The following is a 16,270-nucleotide window of genomic DNA, read 5'->3' as shown; positions in this document are numbered from 1 at the left end:
GGGAGTTCAATACTATATGTAAGTTGATTTGCATTGTACGTAAGCGTATTGCATTCACTTGAAAAAAAATAGTTTTTTTCTGAATTAATTTTTTTGGTTTGTTTTTTGGCTTTTTTTTTTTTTTTCAGACTAATTTTCTCCGTCTGTTTTTCAGACAATTTTTTTTTCCTGTTTTTTAAAATAATTGTTTTCTGTTATTAGTATCCTGATAGTTTTAATAATATTATATATAAAAAAAATCCCTATATTTAAAAAAACCTTTTTGTAGTAATACATTATAATAAATAAAACAAGTACACGAATACTGCATCTACTGTACATCTTTTTAAAATTTTACTATATTAACGCTCACATAGGGAGTTCAATACTATATCTAAGTTGATTTGCATTGTACGTAAGCATATTGCTTTCACTTGAAAAAAAATTAGCTGTTTTTTTTTTTAATGAATGTTTTTGGTTTGTTTTTTGGGCTATTTTTTTAATTTTTTTTTCTGACTAATTTTCTCCTTCTGTTTTTCAGTCAAATTTTTTTTCCAGTTTTTAGAGTAACTTTTTTCTGTTATTCTGGCTAATTCTTTCTGTTTTTTGTGCAAATTTTAACAACTCCAAAATTACTCCAAAAAAAGAAGAAAAAAGACATGGAAAAAAATAAATTATTCAGAAATGCTTTTTTTTTATTTGAATGCAATGCAGTTCTGTAACATTGTGAGTTGTTCGGTGTAGAAAGTTTTTTTTTTTCTTTTTTACCTTTTAATGTGACTGTGAATCATACGTGTAGTTTGTTACACATTAGGCAGAGCAATAATCACATTGTGCCAAGTGTTTTCTGACTAAAGTTCACATTTTTACAAGATTCTTATCATCTCATGAAGATATGGACATAAAGCAAAGCCAGTATCATATCATATGTTAGTGTAACAGTGATTTCAGCTCCAGCCTGTTGATTTAATGTGAAGACGAAAAGGAATGAATGCGTCATTTTTAGTGTAAATATAGAATATCTCAGCTCTAACTAATTTTATTCTACTACTGACTTGTTGAAATATTGCTGTACATTATTTTAAATGTATTAAAACCTGCTATGCTTTTATTTTTTTGTAAATCCTTTTATGTTTTAACAAATGTTTTGTAATGTTTTTGGAAAACATTTCTGTGTTTTTCTAATCAATGTGAACCGATGTCGATATTTACAGTAAACGCTATAACTACTACATTTTTCCTTTGTGGTTGTTCTTTTTGACATCAACGCTTCGTGTTTTATTCAGGAGATTCCCTCTGCTGGCCTCTTCTCACAAAATACAAGTAAATAAAGTAATAGTATAATGATGATTTTTATCTAATTTAACCTTCAAGACTTATTTCAAGAAAAAAAAAAAAGTTCCTTATCTTTTCAAACTAAACTAAAATTAAGCATTTTTCTAAAAACTGAATTTAAAAATACAAAGTAAAAACTAAATAACTACTATAAACCTGGATAGGTGGCATGGTGACCATGTGTTTTTACAGCCTTTGTTTGCATTAATTTGATCAAATGTTGAGTCCCTAAATGATCTGTTTTTCATTATAAATTTTTTAATTTTTAAATGTAGAACCTGATACACATGTTTAATCATTATCAAATACTTTGGAACCACTGAGTGTAGTTTCATGGAGCCCTGACAGAACAGAGGAGTTTGACTGATTGCCTGCCAAATCGATACCGGTCCTTGATAGGCTGTAAGGATATATATTGAATTTATTAACAAATGACAATCGCACTTTATCACAACATATTCCAGACTGGTCAAAACAAGACAAAAACATGCACAAATAAAAAGTAAAACCAAATAATTCAGAGGTTAGTCAAAAGATGATGATGTTGTGGTGATGGTTCAACAAAGCACCTCGAGGAAGAAAAAAGAAAAGAGCACAATGTATTTGGTTAGCTTGCATAAAGTAAAGTAAAGAAATGTGCATGCTACACAAACACTAAACATTTGAGATATGTATGGAATAATTAATGAACATTAATTTCCAGTAACATCTTTATTGCTTCATGTTAACATTTTATTTAATGTAACATTTAGGCTATAGCAGAACATTTATGGATGTAACAGTTTTACCATTTGACAACAAACACTGTTATTCATTCTGGGAAAAAACTTATTGTGTGGCTATAAATGTACAGTATGTACACAGCCATTGGCAACAAGACTTATCACATACTGTGTAAGCAAAGCTGGACTACTACTTAATATAAAGCTGTTAAAATTAGTGTAAAGTAAGAATAAATATGAGCTCTAAGTTTGTTATAACACAGAAGTTTGTTGTTAACCACACTGTCAAATTTGAATAATTAATATATACATATAAACAAACTTTATGAATATAAATGGCTGAATTCACTTTACACAGACTTAAATGTGCAGTTAACTTTTCTGGTGCTGGGTGGATGACTGGGAGTTTGGGATAAAGTCCCAGTCAAAATCAAATCAAAAATGATTCTTCCTTTCTCCTCTCCTAACACATTTCCTTAACCCCGTGACGTCATCCACGGGGTTATGGAAAAGTGGAGATAAAAAAAAAATAGGAAATGAGATAGGAGGGACATTTCCTCCTGCTGCAGTTCACCCTCCCTCCTCCAGGCGTCACTGCGGCTCATTGTGTTAATCGCTCAGTGTGGGGGTCAAAGGTCAAAGGTTCTTTCCAACATGGCGGCTCCCGTCGATGACATGTTTTCTCTCTGTGTGGAACCCAGCAAAGCCACAGGCGGCGTGGAAGTCAGATTTATAGATAACACCAAGGTAAGGTGTAGGATAAAACATAATTTAGGAAACAAATGTGGTTGAAAGACGTGTTGAAAGCTCGTCGCTGCTGTTTGAATCGCGAATGTTTGTGCTGCGATAAGGTGTTGTGGTTTAACTGGTTTACAATCTAACGCATGGACCACAGCAAACAAACGTGCTTTTCATATAAGTCATCAATGACCGATACGAGCTTTTGTTTCCCCATTAAAAGCATTTAATTTAATTACCTCCAACTAGACGGAAGTTAGTCAGCACTTCTAACAGTTACCAGTTTATCTGTGACACCTTTTTATTTGTGGATTTACTGAATTTAACCCCAAAATCTGGAATGACTGGGGTGCTTATCAATACAACATAATAAAACGTCTATGGAAGGTATAAACCTGATTTTTGTACAAAGTTACACTCTGAATCAAAATCTAGTAAAGACCACATTTTTAAAAAGCAAATCAAAAAAAAAAAAAAAAAAAGAATATTAAGAACATTAAAAGTGAGAAATTAGTTTGTTGGTGTTGGCATTTATTTTATTTTGAGTGTGAACTAATGCAATTAATGATAAGTCGGTCCAATATTTGCCAGAAAACGAATATCGGATTTTATCAGACTGCATCTAAAATCTCCAATAAATATTATAATATATTTATTCAATTATAGAATACTGCAGATGTTATGTTGAAGGTTAAAATTTATGTAACCAATTGGTTAATAATAAATAGGTCAGTTTTTCCTCATACCTACTGTTACTGACTATTGTTCTGTTTTTACTCTAATGTTCCACACCACAAAATAAGTAATAAAACTATGTATGATTCGTGCTGATATCGATATTGACCAACACTCAAGGCAGCAATATCGGTATCGTATCGGTAGTGAAAAAGTTGTATTGGGACATCCCTATTTATTAATTTATCAATCAATAAAAAATGTTAATTAAGTGATGAATGTAGTAATTGTAATGTTGTTCCTCTGGTGTTAAAGAGACACTTTACACACACTCTTTTACAGCATTCAAAGAAGCTAACTATCTTTGCTCATGTTATTGAAATAAATTAATGCATAAAATATTGAGTTCTTTTGCTGACTGTGCATGTCATTTATTTTTCAGGGTAAAGGTCTTTTTGCCAAGAAGAGCATCAGAAAAGGAGAAACCATTTTCATAGAGAGGCCTCTGGTCTGCGCACAGTTCCTGTGGAATGCTCAATATAAATATAAAGGTAATATGCCTGATTTATTGAGAGTTATGTAATCTGATTTTAAACGGATGGTCCATACATAATTTTAAATCAATGTCATTTATTTGTTTGATGATGTGTAACCTACAGCAGGGGTTCTCAACTGGTCTCTTCCTGGGACCCACATTTTCCAACGGTCATTAAATTGTAACCCACTTTTTTTTTTAGATTTCAACCAACCAATGTAGTTTTTCAAAAACAGCTGTTAAAAACACATCTAGAATCTTTTTTAAAACATCAATCTTTATATTTTCCTGTGCAACATGCATTTCACAGCATGCCTGTCAAAAGAAAATTTTCTTTCAAAATAAAAGACAAGTCCAACAAGAGATACATTAAGTATTTATTTATTTTTCACCAGTTGTCTGCGACCCACCCACTACAGGTCCGCGACCCACTTTTGGGTCCCGACCCACCAGTTGAGAATCACTGACCTAGAGGACCTTTTTTGCTGAAGGGGTGCCATGGCTCATAAAGGGGGTGAATAGCCCTGCAGAAGGAGATACACTGACTTGTTTAATAAAAACAAAACATTTGTTGGAGTTAAGTGGATGCATTGTTTGTTTGTTTTCTAATGATACAGAGAATAATTATAGCATGGCTACAAATTTCACATCATTGTTGTCAATAATGCAGCGCTTGATAAGAAAAAATGTTTGTTCATTTACAATATATCAGGTGTACTAGTCACAGAATTATAGGTTATAACTGAGATTGTATCATCACTGACTATGAGCATTTTCATACTGGACAAAAGAAGGAAATTAAGTAAACCAAATAGCGGGTAGTGAGGTTACAGCTTTGTTGTGTGTTTGGGTGCCAGAATAGGAGGAATAACGTTAGTGGATGTAAATTAAAGTCCTATAGGATTCCAGCGGCCACTGGTGCGCAGAAAAAACAAAGCCAAATTGTGGTTTTGCCTCCACACTAAGCCCCGCCCAACAAAATAGGTCACAATGTTTACAAACAATCAGCGTCTATAGAAATACAGTTGAGTTTGTGTTTTAAATTTAAAGAATTTATTTTTAATCAGAATAATTTTTTTTCAGCAGTTACTAGACATTACAGGTGACCCCATTTAAGTGTTTTTCGTCTTGCTTTTTTTTTTCTTTCACACAATTTCAAACACATGAATCATTTGTGAATAAATTAAAAGTAAACAGGCTGCTGTTGTGTAAAAGGTGATATAGAGTAAACCTTAGCTGGTTGTAAATGAGTTTTTCTCAGAGGTAAAAACCATGATCACGGCTGTGAAAAGGTATTGAAATTCCCTTGAAATAATACGAGACTTTTGTCCTGCTCTGTTCTTCTGCTCAAAGCCTGTGATTTCTGCCTCCGGGCTCTGGAAACTGCAGAGGAGAACGCACAGAGACTCAGTGGAATCCCTGGACTGAGTCTTCCTCATCCTGAGCTTTGTCCTGTTCGACCAGAGCTGCACCAAACCTGTCCACAATGCCAGGTCGGTCCACCTTAACCCAAACTCTGAATCACTTCAAATTATCACTCATCAGATGTTATGTTACTTTATGAGTACATTGGTCTAGGGGTGTGTAGGGCTAGGTGATTTAGCCTAAAAATGCACTTAAAAATGACTGCAGACATCAGATATATTGTCAAAAGTGCAACTTTATTACTGTGATTGTCTTCAAGGGTTAAATGTATAGAACAATCCCAAAATAAAAAGTAAAGGAGGTTCTGTTCTAAAAAGTAAATAAGGTTCTGTCATTCAACATTTGCTTTAACCCAGGTTTAAGCAAAAGTGTAACAGTAACTTCACAGTAGCTTACATTTTCTGATTAAGAAATCAGATAACTACATATCTGATAACATATAACATTACAATTAAAAAAAAGAAAAAAACCTCAATCCTTAGCATCTTAGCATAGTGTGAATAAAAAAAATCAAACGTGCCTGTGTCACACATATAGCCTACTCAAAGGGTAAACAAATATAAACAAAGAGGGGGCTGGCTCACATCATAACCCACAAGGACGGAACGTGAAAAAGTCCGAAAAAAGTGTAGTAGGGAAAAAGAAAAAAAACAGAATTTGCAAAATAAAATTTTTTTTTTATCTACAAATTTGATAAATCGATGAATTTGATTTTTTTTTTGTGCATTGCCATGAATCTGATGATACCATGCAATTCACAATTTGCATGTCACGATACGATATAACCTGATACTAAGTAATATCGTATACATCCCGATATGTGGTTATATCAATAATTACAACTTTTACATTTACAAGTCCAAAAGTGGTATGAAATGCAATTTCTTTATTTCTTTTTTTAAACTTGCGAGAACAAGTAAATGGTAACTAACTGTAATTCATGTAGCATTATCAAAAAACAAGTGCTATGTTTATCAAACTGTCAAATTACATTTTTCAAAATGCTTTTACAACAGATTCTGATTCTGTTATGTTCTTAAATTCTTTTTTATTTATTTTTTTTAAAGTAAAAAAAGTAAAAGTGCCCAGTATGTTTTATGAAAATAAAGTGCAATCAACTTCCAAGGTAAAATGCCGCGAGGAAGGACGTTGTTTACAAGGTCTGACACCTAGTGACCGGGAGTTAATGAGCAATTAAATGGGTTTTTCGTTTAAAACCTTTTTTTAAAAAATCAATTTAGACATTTTTTGGATCGATGCGATAATCGCGTGGTGAAATATCGTGATGTATCGCCGAAGCGATTTTTCAATACACCCTTGTGTTATTATTTTCACCTGTCAGTGGTTGTAATAAAATGGCCAGTCATGTATGATATTTTCATGTAGTTGTTTCCTTTCCAGTCTGTTTAACTACACTGTGACCCCTTGCTGCCCTCTGCAGGTGATGTACTGCAGCAGCGAGTGTCGCCAACGAGCAGCAGACCAGTACCACCAGTCTCTGTGTCTCGGGCCCTCGCAAGACGATCCAGACCATCCCATCAATAAGTTGAAAGACGCGTGGCGGTGAGCCATCCTTTCTATACATCTTCAGTGAAGGTTTCTATTCCAACTTCACTAATGTTTTCCTCTGTTTCAGGAGCATGCATTATCCCCCAGAGACCTCCAGCATCATGCTTATGGCCCGAATGGTAGCCATGGTTAAACAGGTGAGGTTTAGATTTGAACCTTATTAGCTTCAAGTTCAAAGCAACCATAAAAGACCCCAAATATTTGTGACAGTTACACCCAAACAGTTTAGTTTGAGCTCATATCTGTATCTTTTTATATGGCACCACAGTGACCACTGACAGTTCAGTAGGCTGGATATTTTAGGAAGCAAGTAAATATTCTGTTAGTAGCAGAAAAAAAGGCATGGATTTAAAACTGTCTGAGTTGTTTTCTGGTCAAACTGTTGGAAGCAGCTCTAAACTTTAGGCAAGGGCCTGATAAAGGTCTTGTCTTATCTCTGATATTTCAACTCTGACCACTTACTTTAGTTGTAGACTCTGTGTATTCTGACTTCTTTTATTTATTTATGTATTCATTTTATCATTTTCAGTATTTATTAATAAAGTGTATTTAACATAAAATAAAAAAGTACCATTGAAACACAGCAATCAAATAATAAAAAGAGATGAATGCACGTTAACGAAGCTTTTAGAAAATTGGATTTATATAAATTGTTCAGCACAACAGTTAGTATATACAATATGTGTGACAGAACTGTCAAGTTGGCCACGTCCAAAAAGAACTTGTAAGAACACATCAAATCGATAAGCAGAACTCCTGACATGTTTCCACTGTCAACTGTCAGTCTTCCTCAACGTAAATCTTCCTGAAAAAACTTGTCTCAATCAATGAAACATTAAAGCTGATATCCGGAGTTTCTGAGAAATCCATGTTTATGTATGATTCTTTTGAAATGCTTATACTAATGGAGGGAAGAATGTAAACTCAAACTGCGGTGATAAAGCTGCTGTTGGTTTGTTTTCCAGGCCAAAGATAAAGCACACTGGCAGAAGCTGTTTTCTTACTTCTGTAGCCGAACAGCAAATGAGGAGGAGGAGATTGCCCATAAGCTCCTGGGGGAACAGTTCAGAGTAAGACACCCTCACATTTCTCCTGCTACACATGGGAAGCTCCTAAAGGGGCAAATTATCAATGTTGTTTTGCTTAATATTTCATGACTTTTCCTAATTTGATGGGTACATTTGATTATGCATAAAATTGGTCATGAGGATATTTTTTCAATATGCTGAGGAACATTCATTGGTGTTCCTCTGCTGTTTTAGCTATGTAAAACTTCTGTCTGTGTATAGCAATCTGCACGATCTCTCTCTGTGTCTTGAAAATGTCCTCAGGGAAAAGGGTTTACTCTCAATGAGGTTTTGGAACAGCTCTTTCACAGTGCATTGACATAGAGGAGAATGTGTCTGAAACTTTATAGTGAATAACCCAAAAAGGAGATAAAAATAAGTAAATAAATATGTTCATGAGAAGAAAGGGGGGGTCACCAACATCAGTCAATATGGTACATTCTGTGAGTAATCCCATATTAGAAAATATTTGAATGAAAGATTTTCAAGATACACAAACTCTAAAACTGAAAGTTTGACCTAATGATAGCGCTGCAGAAACGTCATATCATCACAACCAATAGGGTTCATACTCTTGTGGTCATTAATGTTGTCATTCAATTTGAAAAGATTTAGATTAGAACTATTCCAGATAAATAATTTCTAATTTAAAGGTTTGGCCTGATGGTGGCGCTAGAGAACAGGCCGAGATTTCATTATTTATCAATTTTATTTTAATATTTATTTATTCAACAAATAAACAATGAGCCTGAAACAAAAACTTGGTCAACAATTTTCTGAAAATCTTTTCTGGAGGCAAATATCCCTGGGGTCAGATTGAGCCCAAGTATAAAATGTGATAGTAATATTTGTGGATAATAGGAAGGTTAAAGACTCCACCCCACCGCATTACTTGCTCACAGCCCAATAGGTCGTTTGCAACTGACATCCCATATCCCATGATCCTCTCCGATTCACATGGATCTGCCATTTTTTATGTATACAGCTGCATAACAACACATCTTCAATGGTGGATTCATGTGATTTTTCAGAAATTTATCAAGGATTAAATATTCCAGATAAAGCTAGGTATTGCGGTAAGACAGAGGAGTGCGGTTGGGTTGACTCCTATAGCAATTTTCTTATATTTGAGGACGATGTAGGCATGTGACCTAGTGTAAATTACACGGACATCTTGAACTACTTGGTACTCACAACAAGTTTTGCATCTCAGGTCTTGAAAATGTTTTTTTCAATCAACTTTATTTATATATCACTTTTTAAACAATCAAATGTAATACAAAGTGCTTAACACAATTTAAAACAATGCAAAGGCTGAAACAAATGTACACACACACACACGCATATGCGGACATACCTGGTAGTATGAAGTGGAAGATCCTGTTGTTTTAAAAACATAAGTCAGGGTAGTAATGGACAAAAAACTTACCCTCCACAAAATGCTCTTCACATACTCGTGTATATTTGTAGCTTGTAGATTTTATGCCTGATCTGTGCAGATTTGTGAGCCACTGTCTTTTTGACGTCTGCCAGTTAATCCTTCGTTTTTTAGCCTTTCACGCTGTTTAACAGTAGGTAAACTAAAAAACAAAACATTGTTGGGAGCAGAATTGTTGGAACACCCGACAACTGCGCACATAACTCCCATTTTGTGCTTTCCTCAGCGGTGATTCGTGACGTCGGAGCAAAGGATCCATAGGCCAATCAAGGACAGTTTCTGTGTTTTTAATGCTAATTCCTGTTGTGTTTACAGGGAGGATTGTCGTTGTTGCACAGCCTTTTCACTGCAGCACTTTATGATGAACACCTCAGTAGGGTAGGTGTGTTTCAGACCAGCTCATGTCTTTAATGAAACACAAATCCTGGAATTTTCTCACATTTTGACAATTAAGAAGCATTACAAACTATTTTAGGAACAATGTTCTCCTGCTTCATGCCTGGAGGCACAGTTTGATTACTTCTATTATTTCAGGTGATGTAGTATGACAACATTAAACCAGGAGTTACAACCATGTGCTACTGTTTTACAGTGGTTTGTTCCAGAAGGTTTTCGCTCCCTCTTTGCTTTGGTGGGGACCAACGGGCAAGGCATCGGCACCAGGTGAACAACAACTGTCTGCTGCTTTTCAACCATCGTTCATAGATAATTAGAAAATACAGTTCCTGAGTAGGCCTGTGCTTTTCACACTGTTGTAACCAGTAAAAAATACGGGACTTAATGATACCAAACTGTCATATAGCTGACGAAGATGCATTTTTTTCCAAGAGTCGGTGTTTTTCAACTTTTGGGTCATGACCCCATGTGGGATTACCTAAAATTTAAATAGGGTCACCTGGAATTTGTTAATTACTGATAATTCCTGGATAAATATATTTTGAAATTGTTTTCATTATTATTCCTTTTAAAATTAAAACGCAACACCATCCCAAACAACTGTATTCTATACTTTTACATTCTCAAATATTAATGTAGTTCAAATAAAATGCAGTATAAAGAAAATCAGGAAGATGGATATCTAGATATACTGTTTTATTTTGAACAAATGCAAGTTTACAATAAATAAAATATTTGATGCAGATGGCTTCCCTCTCGAAACAGCAGAAAAACAAATCAATAATTACATATATTAAAGCATACACACGTTTGAAAGGGAGTGGGTGGAAGTACAAACTTTTTCCTACATTACAGTAACATTTTCAGCGTCCTGTTTTCCAACCATTGCTGCTGTTAATAAATTAGATTTAGACTCTTCTTTATATAATTTTAATTATAATACACACAAAAAACACACTTTCAAAATTGTCGTACAACATAAATATATTTTCTTTTAAATTTCTTGATGTTTTTACAATATTTAATTTCCATTGACAAACTGTTCCAGAATCTTATTCCACATACTGATACACAAAAGCTTTTCCTTAAAATAAATTTTAAGCCCCTTCCCTCTCAATAAAGAACTTTTGTAATGTGTTCTGGTAATAATTTATTCTTGGCCTCTTGAATTGTTTGAAAAACCACTAAATCTGCAAATTTGAGTAACTTTGACTTGAGGAAAAATGGGTTGGTATGATCCAAATATCTATCATTATGTATATAGTGTATTGCTCTCTTTTGAAGTTTAACTGTTGATTGGAAATTTGTCTTGTAATTATTTCCCCCAAACTAGGTAGGAAAAGGAAGGGAAACAAATTAAAGCATAATAATATCTAATTCTAGAAAAATATATTTGGAATCGCCAGAAATTTGTGATATAAAAATGGGGTTCAAAAAAGGTTGGAAATCACTGGGGTAAGTCATTATTATTATTATTATTATTATTATTATTATTATTATTATTATCCCCACCACAAAGTGTGATATAGGTTTTAGCTCCGTCCGTCCGACCGTGTGTCTAAGTTAAAGGTGACAGCTTTTCTCAGAAACCGTTTAGGATAGGATAACCAAATTCGGTGTGTGGCTTCAGGCTATCAATACCTTGATGGAGTTTGAAAATGAGAAGTGCTCAATTATTTCTTCCGGAGTTATTGCCCTTGTGACGTTTTTTTTTTTTACTCTGTTTGAGGTGTCTTCAAAGGGGACAGCTTTTCTCAGAAACTCTTTAAGATAGGATAACCAAATTCAGTGTGTGGCTTCAGGGTATCAATAAATAGATGGAGTTCGAAAATGAGAAGTACGCAATTTTGTTTGTCCCAATTTATTGCCCTTGTGCCATTTTTCTTTACTCTGTTTAAGGGGACAGCTTTTCTTAGAAACTGTTTAAGGTAATTAGTAATTTTTTATTCTGATGTGATAATATTTTCTGATGTATACATCTAAGTTCTTAGATTTAGGACATTTAGGAAAAGGTTGTGAGTTATAATGACAACCAATTTGGCGGGGGATGTTGATGACTGTTGATGTTTTATTATATGGTGTTGTCCATAATATTGATATTTACATCAGTGATTTTTTTTTTCCTCCAACCAACATGTCATCCTGATTTAAATTGTTTTATGTGTCTCTCTCATACTATCGTCCTGTTTTGCAGCTCTTTAAGTCAATGGGTTCATGCCTGTGATGCTCTTGATCTTTCCGCCCAGCAGAGGGCGCATTTGGACTCTTTTATTGACCAGCTGTACAAGGACATAGAAAAAGGTCAGATTTATCTCACTGTTGCAGCATGTTTTTGTATTTGTGTAATAGTTCTTATTCCACTGAGAACATGGTTGCCACTTTTTATATTTTAGTCATGTATCACTTTCTGTTTCGGGCATCGATGATGCTGTTCTGTTTGTAAACCTGTGTTTAGATCTGACCATCTTTTATGTCTATTTTTTTTCTTTTTTTTTCACAGAAACTGGGGACTTTCTGAACTGTGAGGGTTCTGGATTGTTCCTGCTGCAAAGCTCCTGTAAGTACAGTCATCAATGTTTATGATGCTAGTCACTTTACAGCAGCACTTTACAGGTTTCTAACCTTGTGACCCCATTTTTATATCACACATTTCTGGTGACCCCAGAGACTATAGGTCTTTTCTAAAACTAGCTTTTTGTTTGTGTTACCATGGTAGCCAGTATCAGTTCACAAAATAACAGTAAGCGCCAGCTCAGATATTTTTTTAATACTGTATTTTATTGGAACTAGATTTATACATGAAAAAGTGAAGTATAAAATACAGTTATTTATGAATGTGTGGTATTTTAATTTAAAAATATTAATAATAATAATAATAATAATAATAATAATAATAATTCCTGCACTTTGTATCTATTTTTGTGATATTGTGTTTGTTATTGTGTTTTTTTATTGTGCAAAATAGATCAATGTAAATGAATAAAATAGAATAAGAAATATAAATATTGAAAAATAGAGGATTAAAAAAAGACAATTTGAGCATTTAAAAAAGAAAAGTTTTTAAAAAAAATTGTGAATTTAAAAATGAAAAATTTTCAAAACATTGGGAATTTAAAAATTATTTTTTTTGAAAATTGAGAATTTGAATAAATTGAGTATTTAAAAAAGGAAAACATTTAAATTTAACATTACTTTCTTTTAAGTTTATTATTACTAGACATTTTAGGCAACCCCGTTATATTTCCATACGACCCCACATTGGGTCATGACCCCAGGGTGGAAATACGCTGCTTTACAGTGAAAATGCTGTAGCTCAGGTCAGATGACCCTCTGGTGAACCCACGTTCCCCTCCTTGGCTGTTGCAGGTAACCACAGCTGCATTCCTAATGCCGAGGCTTCCTTCCCTGACAACAACTTCCTGCTTCACCTCAACGCCCTCAGTGACATCAGCCCAGGAGAGGTCAGCTGACACCACCGGGTTTGCATTGATCAATGTTGTCCTAGTGTAGACGGAAAAGGACTTCTCTCTTTGGCTTTGCATGATTCCACGTCAGACGGCGTTAGGAGGCGGAGACCTTTAGGATTGGAGTGGGTTTGTCAAGCTGTCGCATAGATTAAGAGTCTGGGATTCTGTGACACAGTAATGCTCTACTTCCACAGCCAAAACACAAGAGCTTTTACGACAGTTCACCAATACAAAGTAGCCTCTTTCTGCTCAACAATATGGACGCGTGGGGAAAATGTTACACAAATACACCACAGATAATTTGCATAAATGATCCTTTTTACAGAACAAAATAGCGCAGGTATAGTTGCTTTTTTTTTACATTGTTTATACAGAAACAATGCAGTTTTTAAAGCTCGAGAGCTTTAAGTTACTGATGTTACTGTTCTACGCTAACGCACATTGCTCAAGTGTTTTATTTTTCACTTTTCAGGAGATCTGCATCAGTTATCTGGACTGCTGTCAGCGGGACCGAAGCAGACACAGCAGACAGAAAACTCTGAGGTAAACAATCGTAATTGTGTGAACGGGATCAAACTCTTATGAATGCCATCTGGATCAATAGAGAGCCCTCCACAGGCAGTGAGACGCTGGGGTCCGATGGTTTCACACCTGCTCGCGACTCTTTTTCACTCTTTAAATTACACCAAAACTGGAGTAAAGCCAAGGTTGTTGGACAGAGTCTGAGCTGCAGTTTCCAGCACATCCATGTGCTAATTGACAATTTTCAGCTTTGGGAGCGTTAAGTTACGCCAAATCTGGCATTGTGAACTCAAAGTGTGTGTGGCTACAGTAGCAGCTAATTAATTTGTATTTACCAATGCTAAACCTGTTGAGATCAAGATCTCATTCACAAATGTGACATGTTTAAACGGTCATACATTAATGAAGTTTAGGATGAGTATTAATCATTCAATGTAGCACAAATGGATGTCATAAAGTGCAGCACTGGAAGTCAGTTCACAGTCAAAGTGTTAATACAGGCTCAGATGCTGTAAAGCAGGTTTTTGCAGCATCCTCCGCTCGTTAGAGGTGCAACACCGTGACCACACCAACACCAACATCTCTTTCCAGGGAGAACTACCTGTTCACCTGCTCGTGTCCAAAGTGCACCTCCCAGATGGACGAGTTGGACGTGACATCTGAGGAGGAGGAGGAGGAGGAAGCCGAGGCAGAAGGGGAAACTGAGGGGGACGAGATGGAAGATGAGATGACAGATGTCTGATGAAAGACTTGACCGTGCTGTTATTGTTTTTTTTTTTAGCCCAACTCGGCCGCCAGAACCGCACAAATCACCTGAATCACCTCAGCTTAGGTGCATGTGATAGCTTTTGTCCTCAAAGGAATAATCTTCCTCTAAAAGCTAAGCAGACTGTGCTACAGAGATATAACGGTTAAGATGTCATCCGCAATCTTAAAAGGCCCATGAAGGTACATTTTCATGTTGCATTCAAGGACGATGTAATGGTTAAATCTGAAAAGGATAATCATAGCATGGTTTACTTCTCAGGTGGATGACTGTGTGTTTGCATTAAGTTGATCACATGTTTTGGCCTTTTTTCATCACGTTACCTTTTGGAATAAACTGCAAGTTACAGTATTTTTTTTTGAGATATGAGAGCAAGGGGAAAATGGGACGACTTCCTCTTTAAATGTGACCGTTTAATTGAATAGACATTGTAAGGGCAGGTTATTGTATTTTACTCATCTGCCACCTAAAAACTTCTGAGACAACTTTTACAAAAATACTGAGATCGCTTAGGGAGCACAATCCTCCACCATGCACTAAATATCTACTTTTTTTTCTGCCGAATACAAATGTTTTGGGGTATTAAGTAGTGCTATTTATTGATCCTGGTCTAACTCTTAACAGTTTAGTAAAAGTATTTCAATTTGGCTTGTTTTGTTGTAAAATGCAAGTGACTGCCCTCTATGGGTCGAAACGCTGCTATTACAATTGGCTGAGATCTTGTGATGTCATTGGACCATCCTGTGTTAGTCCCGCACCTCCTATGTAAACTAGAACCTGTGGGCTCTGCAATCTGTGGTGAGTAGGTTGAACAGAGAGAATAGAGCTATATTGAGTATTAAGTAGGTAGTTGGCATAGCATAGATTGTATTTTTTTTCTTAGATTTTATAGTATATTTCTCCCTTAGTGATAGGTCAGCCAAAACCAGGGGGTTTAGTTACACTTTACAGCTTGGAAGAAATATATATCGCCATTAATAACAATACAGTAGGTCGAAAATAAGGCCTCCCCCCCTTTGAAAAAAAAAAAAAGATTGCTATGAAATGCGCAACTCGGATCCAATCTGAATTAAACCTGGTAGAGTTGTTAAAGAACTAATCAGTTCCTCTTTCGTAAAGATTTGTCAATTACAAACCGAAATATAATATTCCTAAAATTTCACCAATCGTGAAAGATGGAGATTTTTTAATATTTGAAACAGAATAGGTATATTGATCTGGATCCCCTCCAAAATGTAATGGATTTTCCCATGGCGTAAGGTTTCCTTGGTTACAATTTTGTCAAAAATTCGTTTATTGCTTTAGGTGTAATCCTGCCAGCAGACACAAATTAACGCTAATGAAATTAGCTACAAAATATCTATATTAAATATCTATAAAACAGGTAGTTAATTTTTGCAACATTAAATTACATTTATTTGAGCGTTGTTCTTTGCAAAGGTTGATAAATTTAAAAAAAAAAAGGTTTGTACAAGAATGATTGATTAGATCTTAGTTTTAATTAAACCTTACATATTTAGTGTGTTCAAAGCAGCAAAGTTGAGAATAGTTATGCATTAAACCAATTAGATACTTCCTTTAATTAGGAGAAAAGTATCCCATAATATGAGATGATTCAAAAGAAAGCATCAAGATG

General features: G+C 34.9%; 1 protein-coding gene across 1 annotated transcript; it reads left to right on the top strand.

Moving 5' to 3' along the window:
- The first annotated feature begins 2,665 nt into the window (after positions 1 to 2,665).
- smyd5 (SMYD family member 5) lies at positions 2,666 to 15,763 on the top strand. Its single transcript, XM_028459474.1, has 13 exons — positions 2,666 to 2,783; positions 3,892 to 4,000; positions 5,338 to 5,477; positions 6,851 to 6,972; positions 7,046 to 7,115; positions 7,944 to 8,048; positions 9,799 to 9,861; positions 10,076 to 10,146; positions 12,074 to 12,180; positions 12,380 to 12,436; positions 13,246 to 13,340; positions 13,819 to 13,889; positions 14,460 to 15,763. Exons 1-13 carry the CDS (start codon positions 2,691 to 2,693, stop codon positions 14,608 to 14,610), a joined length of 1,254 nt encoding a protein of 417 aa, XP_028315275.1. The 5' UTR covers positions 2,666 to 2,690; the 3' UTR covers positions 14,611 to 15,763.
- Positions 15,764 to 16,270: the final 507 nt, after the last annotated feature.

The sequence above is a fragment of the Gouania willdenowi genome, chromosome 10, assembly GCF_900634775.1.
Source record: "Gouania willdenowi chromosome 10, fGouWil2.1, whole genome shotgun sequence".
Classification (NCBI taxonomy): Eukaryota; Metazoa; Chordata; class Actinopteri; order Blenniiformes; family Gobiesocidae; genus Gouania; species Gouania willdenowi.
This window is presented reverse-complemented; position numbering and strand designations above follow the sequence as displayed.